Source organism: Sardina pilchardus, chromosome 4 (genome assembly GCF_963854185.1).
Source record: "Sardina pilchardus chromosome 4, fSarPil1.1, whole genome shotgun sequence".
NCBI lineage: Eukaryota > Metazoa > Chordata > Actinopteri > Clupeiformes > Clupeidae > Sardina > Sardina pilchardus.
The window spans coordinates 11,863,717-11,873,820 of NC_084997.1; the positions used below are offsets into that span (position 1 = coordinate 11,863,717).

General features: G+C 47.3%; 1 protein-coding gene across 3 annotated transcripts in view; it reads right to left on the minus strand.

The window, feature by feature from the left end:
• Positions 1-1,610: 1,610 nt before the first annotated feature.
• Positions 1,611-10,104, minus strand: part of znf385b (zinc finger protein 385B) — an 84,886-nt gene continuing 76,392 nt past the window's right edge. For all 3 annotated transcript variants that reach the window (XM_062534176.1, XM_062534177.1, XM_062534175.1), the window contains exons 5-9: positions 8,443-8,632; positions 4,927-5,331; positions 4,425-4,609; positions 4,093-4,194; positions 1,611-3,541 (exon numbers count right to left, since the gene is read on the minus strand). In XM_062534176.1, the coding sequence (XP_062390160.1) occupies positions 3,329-3,541; positions 4,093-4,194; positions 4,425-4,609; positions 4,927-5,331; positions 8,443-8,632 (1,095 nt within the window). In that variant the 3' untranslated portion in view covers positions 1,611-3,328. The remainder of the gene's footprint in view (positions 3,542-4,092; positions 4,195-4,424; positions 4,610-4,926; positions 5,332-8,442; positions 8,633-10,104) is intronic.

Sequence of the window (10,104 nt, forward strand, 5' to 3'; positions counted from 1 at the left end):
AGAGGCCTGCGCTATCTGCAGGGGCAATGAGAAACGGCGTGCCAGTTTATACCTCCAGTAAAATATGTCTGTGAACTACGGCTGGCCTTGCTCGAGGACTTCAAAGCCTTAAGAGCTGATCACCAAATCAAATCATGTATGCTTTGAAAGCCATACCTGATTGCATAGCAGTGAAATTACCACGGACGTCATTATAGTATTCAAATGGAATAATGCAGCTGATTAACTTCCTTGATGATCACGCTTGAGATGTCTGTGAGAGACTCCTACATGTACACATAACGTGTACGGTCCTTTGCATTTTCCTACATGCAATTTGCGACTAGGAATGAAAAGGTGGTTAGAATGTGAAACATGTAGGCCTATAAGGACCCAAAAAGAAATCGCAAGCAGCTGTCTCTATGCATATTTGTAAAATAAATGTTGTCATCAAAAGTGGGTGCCAGGCAGCTCTAATTATGATGATCAGTCGACAAACTAGTCAACATGTTTGTCTAATGATGTTTTTTGCAAAGCCACTTTCACTGAACTCCAAGTAGCAGGCCAATTTCTCATAATGAAGACAGACGACTATAGAGTAGTTATTGGTCTGGGACTACATTGGGGCCCTGCATGTATTAAGCAAAATCTCCAGACACTGGTAAGATTTTTCCCTGACTTCTTTCCTAGTCTTGTTGTGCCAATATAAGACAGATCAGTTTTGCTCATATTAAACAGATCACTTGCAAAAGTGGACATCTACCATTTAGAGTAAATTAATTCATAAAGCAGCTATTATGAAAATCCTGCAAGCAAAAAAGGAAGGCTTTTCTTTCTTGTGCATCGCCTTGACAACCAGGCATTTAAATTTCAAATAAAGAAAATCTAGGGAGCGTAAACAAACGGAGAGCCCCTTGCTGTGTACAGAGGCCGGTTATAAAATGAAGGGACAAATGAAATATCTTTAGGCTGGTGTGCATAATCCTGGGCTAGATGTTGTCTGGAAAACTGCATAATATGAATCACATGATAACCTACAACACATGTTTCCACTATGGGTTTCTTGGAAATTAGTCACTCTACAAATACTTGCTCAATTTAATAAAACAGCCCACAAAAGAAAATAAAGAATCAGTCGCCGTATTTAATGGTTCAAAAACATGTCAACTACACTGCATCAGTGTATCAATCAACTGTATCATTCTGAAACTCAAAATAAATAATTTCACTGACAAAAAAATGTAATGATGATGTGATCTTTCCATTGCTTTAGACTTCTAACATCCTTGAGTGAAAAAAAATGTTCCCTCTGAATCATAATATAATGATAGCTGTTTTGGAAACCGTGAATTACACGCTATTCTGTATATTTTAAGTGTCACCAACTGCAACCACACAAAATGAATTACCATATTCTTGTGATTTTACACAGAACATTCATTGACTCCTTGACTTGTGCGCATTATGTGTGTACGTGTGTGTGTGTGTGTGTGTGTGTGACTGGACCACAGACGGGACCAATCCCTCAAGTGACTGATCATACCTTCTGTCGGAAAGTGCTCTTGATGAGTTTGAATGATGGAACAGTCCATGGCTTTACAGTTAAGATGAAGTACTCACACAGAAGAGCATACCGCTAGGGGATTTAATAAAAAGAAAGACACACTTTAACAAACAAATAAAACCCACACAAACTCTAAGCAGAGTGAATGAAATACCTGTACCAATTGCATCATAAAAAATGTTTCCGAAAATAAATACTGTACATCTCACACAGAAGCCTTTACGAAATTAACTCTTTTTTATTTAGCATGCCTTTAATCTTCAGCAGGTCTGCCCTATAATAAACTATAATTTTTAAAATCTTTGCTCTCTAATTCAAATATGCATTTTTAATCATGAAAAAGCAATGTACAGTATAATATGGGAACAAATCATTTAAATATATTATTTTATTGAAAATGTTAATTTCTTATGGACTGTACAGACTCACACATATATACTATGGACTACGGAGATGTTCCACAGTCTAATAAAGAAGTCTCTGTCTCTGTGATTGTGGATTTCTCTCTCAAATTCTAAAAATACAAATAACTGTCGCTATTCATCTTAGCACCCCCCCAACCCCCTCCCCTTCCATTTTCATAAAATACAACTAGTATTGCAACTCATTAGGTAAACATTAAATACACTATGTAGAATAACAATATTCAATGTTCTGTACATTATTGCCTCCTGGAGCTGCCGAACGATGCAGCCTCATTAGAAATGAGGGATATAACAGTAAGATGAAAGGCCCATGATTCTCCTGCCTGGACAACGACAAACAAAGAGAAACACTATCGTCACGTTTTCTTTTTAGAAAAGAGCTTTTGATAACCATTTCATCACCACTGAGAGAGAGAAAAAAAACTCAAAAGAAAAAAACCTGTAGAGTGTGATTTGTCTTTGTTACAAAACATTTGTTTGTCTGCTTTGCTCGGTAAACAGGTGAACAGGTATGGCTATCCATGTTGATCTCTTCTGAGGCATAGGATGAGAAGTATAGCACGACATCAGAACAAGCCCGGGACCCAGACTGCTAAAAGGGGGGTGAGAAGCATCAACTACAAGTGATTGACAGCACAATACAAGACAGCACGTAGGCCAAAAACTGTGTCACACACTCCCTGACGACATCATTACATTGAAAATGTGCACTATCCCGCATGATAAGGGCTTTTCTTTTCTGTAACTTGTTCCAACACTTTTTTTCTGACGTGTATCCAGAGTTCGTCTATTAAATTGAATAGGAAGACCGTGATAATTCAAGTCGTTCAGGAAGCAGTTCGGTGCTTTTTTTCTTTTTCTTTTCTTGATTTTTTTTTTTTTTTTTGTAGTACTCTGCAGGATTTTCGCCACGGAGAGTCCTCGGCAAGTGGATGCTGACCTGGCGGGGCTTATGGTGATGCGCACAGTCACGGGGAAACAGGTTTAATAAATACACGGCTGTTCCAGCTGTCGCCGTCCTGTCACCGGACAGCGAGGAGAGGCAGAGGTGGCCTGGAGGGGACATCCGATATGCAGCGCACCGCGCAGTTGTGTGTGACTGTGTGTGTGTGCGTGTGTGCATGTGTGCGTGACTGTGTGTGTGTGTGTGTGCGTGTTTGGTCTGGGTTGGAGAGGAAGGTCACAGAGGCAGTTCTCTCTGCTTTCCGCCAGCTTCTCCTCCATATTGCTAATGGCGTTCCAGCAGACACTTTGATGAAGTGGGGGTGGGTATGGCGATTGTGTGAGTGTGTGTGTGTGTGTGTGTGTGTGTTTGTTTGTTTGTGTGTCTGGGTATGTCTGGGGGGGGTCAAAAGGGAGGTCAATATGGCGCGAAGAGGATGGATCCCGTTGTGGGACGGATGGGCCCTGGGGCAGCCCGCAGGAAGGATGGGGGCAGGGCGGCAGTCTGAAAGATGGAGGTGTTGGGCCGCGGGTGCAGGGAGATGGAGGGCACTGTGGTCGGGCAGAAGGGGTTGGAGATGAAGGCCGGAGAGATGGGCTTCACCAGGTCCTTCTGCAGAGCCAATTTCGCCTGCAGGCAGAGAGAGAGCAAGACAGAGAGAGAGAGGGAGGGAGGGAGAGAGAGAGAGAGAGTGTGTGTGTGAAAGAGAGAGAGACAGACAGCAAATCCATGATTAAAGATAGAGCAATGACAACACAACATCACCACCAACAACACCAGTATTGATTAGACTGTCATCTTGATTCATTATGAAACCATGACTATAATTATTTTAGATAAATGGCTCATTGAATATGACTGAGAATATCATTGAAATGAAAATGAATGCACTGGCATTCTCAGCAACTATTATGCAAAAAAAAGTAAACAGATTGCACTTATAAAACATAATGTACTCGGTCAAATGTTGTACGTAGGTTGCATAACAATGCATCATCATGCAGTAGAGTGCAGCGATGTGTACAAAAAGACTGAGTCTGCCAGGGCGTTATTGTCCTCCATACACATTTGAGACACCATTAGCATGTGAGGTATTAGCCGTTTGCGGCTTTAATCCTCGAAATCTGAGGAAGGCTTTTGTGAGAGCGACTTGATTATTTGGCGACTAAATAATGCATTACCGCGAGGACCGTCGAGCTGCGCTGCTGCTTGTTGTAAGGGCTGTATTTGGGCTTCAGGGGCTTCCCTGCCACTCGGTCCTTATGCCTCCTGCTGGAAATATGCTGAAAAATGGGAAAGGATTATGTTAAGCAATCATTTTAGCGGTATCGCTGTAAAAAGAGTATTTTTTTTAAACACGTTAGAAAATTCACAAGGCATGTTCTGCTATTCACTGAGTCATGACAAATCAAAAATACAACTAGGGTGTGATTTTTGTTGGGATTTTGTCAAGGGGAGAGAGAGAGAGAGAGAGAGAGAGAGAGAGAGAGAGAGAGAGAGACAGTAATCCCACCTGTTTAAGTTGGATTTCTGAGTTGACATGGACATCACAGATTTCGCAGTGGAACGTCTTGTTCTGTAAGCCCGAGCCCTTTAGGACCGTGCTGGCTTGTGTTTTGAGTTTGGATCCCGGTCTGGGATAGGCTTTAATCGGGCCGGCTCCGCTTCTCGCCTCCAGCATCGTTTTGTGCTTTGAACCTAAAATGACACACGAGGAGGAGAAAAATAATAAAAATATAGCGCGCTCGGTCCACAGACACAAAACCAGATGGTAATCACGACCACAACACATGACTTTAACTTCCCCCTGCGTGTGTGGCACACAACAACTTGCAGTGAATACAAAACAAGCACTTAATATGTAAATGCCAGAACTGCCCAAAAAACCTGCACATATTTGTGTCCGTTCAGCGAGACCGCCGCTAATGAGTGGAACGGACAACAAACAGGCGCGAGGTCTTTCGGGGGGAGGCAAGAGGTGACGGAGGCACGGAGGAGACAGATGTGCTGCACACCTGTGTTGTGGGCCTCCAGCTGCGAGAGGGAATTGACGGCCACTTTGCACAGGGAGCAGTAGAGCAGCTTTTTGGCCTTCTCCTCCTCTGATTCCGTGCTGGGCTCGGCGGCGGCGGTGGCGGTGGCGGGCGTGGCTGCCGTCGTTGCCGCGGCGGCGATGGGAGCGAGCTTGGCAATGGTCGCCTTCACGGTGGGTCCCTGCGCGACGGCGGTCTCCGTCGGAGAGCTGGCGGACGCCGGTTCCAGAGCCGGCTTGCAGAAGCCGGTCACTGCCGTCGCCACCAATACCGTGCCGCTGCCACACCCTGCGGCGGTCGGCGTCACGATCAAGGGGGACGCAGGCACAAACGCTTTTGGGGGAACAGACGCTAGGTTTTGTGCACTAGAGGACTCCACAAGTTTCTCTGTCGAAAGAAGAAAAGAGGAGGAAGAGAGGAAGAGAGGGAGGGAGAGAGGGAGAGAGAGAGACAAATCTGACAGTGAGTGTGGGAGCACAGAATAACACATCTTTGTTTAGTGACACCTCTTCATTTTCTTTTTGTGCGGGGGGGGGGGGGGGTAGTTTCTCTCTCATTGTGTTGTGTAAGCCGTGATATCTGGAGGCGGCTGGCGTGCTCTGGATTCGGAGGCTGAGCTCTCAGCGTCAGTGCTGGGCTGGCCAGGCCAGTCGCGTGTTCCGCTCTCCTCCATAGTCGCCTCGGCTGTCTCCGTCCCCCCAACCCCCCCGTCCCCCTTGTCTCGGCCAGTCAGAGATGCCCCTTTGCCCAATCATGCCCTTGTCATGGTGAGGCGCGGCCTGCCCAACGCCACAAGGGCCCTTGTCTCACCCTCTCATATCTAGGGGCCCCCGCCGCCCCCACCCATCCTCCCCACCTCCCCCGACCCCTCGCTGCCCACGCGCTCACACCACCCACACCACTGAGGGCAGATTCTAGCAGCTTTTTCTACATGTCACTCTCCGTCCATGATCCTTTCCCTTGGGCTAGCTGTCCAGCCCTGCTCAGCTAATGACGTGACATGCACTGACACATCACTGAATTACTAACCGCAGGGGTCAGCCTCCTCATAAATTATATTGGTTTTTTTTTGGTGGGGTTTCTTTTTATAGAGGGAGGGGGGCACTTATCGTGTAGCTCAGTGAAAGAATGTTTTTAGCTGCATATGCATGTACTGACATTTGAATGCTGCTGTGGGATTGGCTTCTGGAGATCTGCTGTTGTTACTAGTGGTTTAATATGTACACAAAGGTCTCCAATGCACAGCGAAATAAAATGCAGTTAGCGGAACAGATGTTAGAAGTAGGCCTTCATATCCCAGAGCGACCCTGTGAATATATGTACACAAGGTTTGTAAGCAAACAGGATCAGGGACCTGGCTGGAACCTTTCATTAACAACACAGCCACGATCCATTCAGCGACTCCTGGAGCAGAGGGGACAAAAAAAATCCAGGAAAATGAAGACGACGTGACAATTTAGTGTTGGGAATTTTTTTTTTTTTTTGGGATGCTTTGAACCGAATTTTCAAGCGCAAAGTGAACATTAAAGGGGTGACCTTGCTAGCTCCTCTCACAGTGCCCGTGGGGCCAGCGCACGGATAAAGAGCCGAGCTTCAGAGGAGGGGGGGAAAAAGCCAACATGGGAGAAAAAAAAAAAGTCAGCGTTGATTTGCAGAGCACACATTTATATGGATAATCCGGCGTGCAGCGTTTTAAGACATTACATAAAAGCGTGGGGCTCTTACGTAAAAACCGCTGGAGCCGGCAATTTTAATGATTTAGTCCCCCTCAAGTTTCTTGGTGTAAACTAAAGCTGACTTCATCCTTTGCTGCCAGGCTTTTTTGCCGAGCTGCGGCAGCCCTCCTGACAGGGACATCGGGGTGAAGGGGTTGGGGAGGGGGGGGGGGGGGGGGGTGTCGTGAGGAGGGGTGGGTGTGTGGGTGGGTGTGTGGGATGGCGGGGTCGGAGTGGCATGCTTGTGCTAACGAATACGCCACCATCGCAGCACGGCCCCCAAAAGCCATCTGTGAGGCGGGCCTGACGTTCATTTGGGGTGATTTGCGGCGAAGACGCTGCATACAAATGAGCCATCGTCGCCTGGCTGAGAAGTGCGCCGCACACCCGGGTCTGTCAAGAAGACCATGAGCGTCAGGGGTAGCAGTGGGGGCACGGGGGCGGCAGCGGAGGGAGGAGGAGGAAGAGGGGCGGATTAATAGAATCTCTTCAGCTCCGAGACCCCCTGCTGGATCCTCTCCCCTGTGGCCAGACACGAACCCTTAAAACCAAGAAGAGGAAAATGCAGAAAGACTCTGCTTTTTTTTTCCAGAGAGCGCCCGTAAACGGCACGCCGTGCTGCATCAACAGGATGCTGCTGTTTAGGGAGGCGCAGGCCTGCGCTGACAGAGACACAGATAAAGCGGCATGAGGTCTGCGGAGCCTATCGTCTGCGCAGTGCTGCACACATGAATAATAACAATAAATAAGTAACCACACAAACAACCACTTATAAAACAATCATGACAGTCATGACTATTTCACGTTAAAAGGATAGAAAGCACAGATGATGAAAAGTGATCTCTCTGCTGTCATTTTCCCCCTCTGAGTTCAGATGCTCTATCGCTGTGGGGGACTCTGTACACGCTGCCAGCATGTGTAGTAATGTAGCATTCTAACACACCTCTACACACAAACAGGTGAGACAGATGCTAAACAAAGCAAAATAGTTTTTTGGTTGAGAATGCAGGAGTGAGTGAGTGTGATGAAAAGTGATCTCTTCCCTGACACGAGTGCCACTCTGAGGAGACGAGGGAGGTGAGATGTGGGGGGTGCCGGAGGGTGGAGGAAGGGAGAGGGGTGGAGGTGGAGGTGGGAGGTGGGAGGTGTTCGGTTAGGAGAGGCAGCGTGCCAGACACTTACCTCTGCAAACGCGTATTGTCAAACATGACGGGGGTGAGCTCTCACACAATTTGCCACAGAGCAAACACAATAATGAGCAGAGCAGAGCATGGCACCCCCACCCCACCCACTCTGTTTGACTCCTCCACCCTCCGCCCTCCACCCTCCACCCCCATGATGCCTTGGGATGTCTTCTAATAAGAGATCCCCTCGGCTGCCGGGAGGCATTGTTGACAAGGAGAGGGAGGAGGAGGAGGGCATTGGCTAGTGACAGACACAAACATAACCAGCATGTACAAACAGCGCATATGACAAATGACATCCGTTTGTAGGTGTGAGCGAGGAATGGAGAGGAGTGTGTGCGTGTGTGTGTGTGTGAGAGAGAGAGATAGAGAGACAGGGGAAAAAATAGCAAGACATACAGTAGCATGCAAGATCATAAGGGTGGTGGGTGAGCTTTGTCGTGTGTGGTTGTGTGTGGTTGTGTGTGTGTGTGTGTGTGTGTGTGTGTGTGTGTGTGTGGTTGGAGATAAGGGTTGGAGATGCGGGTGGGGGGTGGTAAAGGTGGGGTAGCCAGCACACGAGGAACAGGAGTTGAACAAGAACAAAAGAAGCCATTAACCTGGTTGGTCAGAGTTGCTGACAGTGACAGCGGTGGTGGAGGAGGTGGAGGAGGTGGTGGAGGAGGTGGTGATTGTCTTTGCGCTGTCCAGGGCAGCGGCAGCGGCACCTTTCTGCTTATGTTTCGTGGACTCCTGTGCTTTGAGCTTCTTGGCATGTTTACTGCCTTTGTAGTGCGCCTCGGCTTGGCTCTACAAAGGAGAACAAATGAACCATGCAATCAGGCTCATTTCTCACACTGAATCTCACATCATGGACAGCAATCACACACAGAGAAGAGAGAGAGAGAGAGAGAGAAAAACACAACAACAAAAAAGAAAAGGAAGGAAGAGCAAGAGGTAGAGAGAGGGAGAAAAAAAAGAGATGAAAACAAGGGTAGCTTTCAATAGCAGGCACTGTTCCAATCAGGACACAATGAAATAGAGATATTTGAAGAGTGTTTGATTTGTGAAGTGATTCCTGAGGGAGGGGGGGGGGGTTGTAATGGTGTAGAGGAAGGTTGGTTTGGGGTAGAGGATGTTGATTTTTCCCTATGTCTAAAAGCAGAATGTGTCATGCTGGGTGAGGCATCATTGATTCTCGCTGATATAAAACAAATGGCCTGCAATGGATTTCGCTCAGTGAGCAATTAGGGCTTAACGGGGGAGGTCGCTCACGGCTTGCACGCTCGCTCACTCACTGGGCTCTGGGCTCTCGCCGCAGTCTCTCTCTCCGCCATGGATTTTTCCCCGCAGATGACCTCTCCCCGCTCACTTCATGGCCATTCAGGATTAGACCATCCCCACGTCTCATCAGCCGGCATTACAGGCTTAGCCGCTGATGTTATGATACAAAGGGATGGTGGGAAGGACTGCTTCTGGGACCCTGGATCTCGCTATAGGCTTGGACAGATACTGATATAGTATTCTCTGGCAGTCTACTAAGTATAGCCTTCTAATTTGCAGTAGATTTGCTCATATTAAAACTGATCAATGGGCAACAAGGCTGCATAGAAGTGCTCAACTTTTTTCCCCCTAGGCCTACACTATTAATGCAACCAATGATGCGTGAAATTATGTTAATGGAACAAGTTGTATGTCCAGGCTGTACATACCTATGTAACTTAACCTAGAGGGCTTCGAATTCTCTTTTTCTAACGTCACAAGCAATTTGGCCTATCAAAATTGGGTTTGGTGAAACAGTATGCCAAATTGTAAGTGCACCTTCTCACTACATTACATGTGCTCATATACTGAAAGCACACTGTACAGTCCCTAATTTTCTCTTGTCATGTTACACTCTACTCCGTGGTGTGTGTTACAGTGTGACTGCGGTGCTGTCCTATACTGTAGAGTGTAACCAGAGCCTGCGTGGCAGCTAAACTCAGAGGGTAAAATATGCACGGGAGCAGGCCATTCCGGCTCGGACGGCTGCTGTTGTCTCTTGCCTCCTGACACCTCAAGGAGACCCTGGCTTTGTAGAGACAAGCGCAGGGCGGATTATCCTCTCCGGCACTTACAGAAGTCGGGGCATTAAAGCGCTCCAGAGGAATCGCTCACTTGAAGCTCCGATAAATCATAGCTGACACCCTAATGCCGTGATCTGGCACACCTAGCACCGTTGGCTAGTCTGATAACTCATCGCATTATACATCTAAGGATGTGCGAAGCATCGCGAGGGAGGT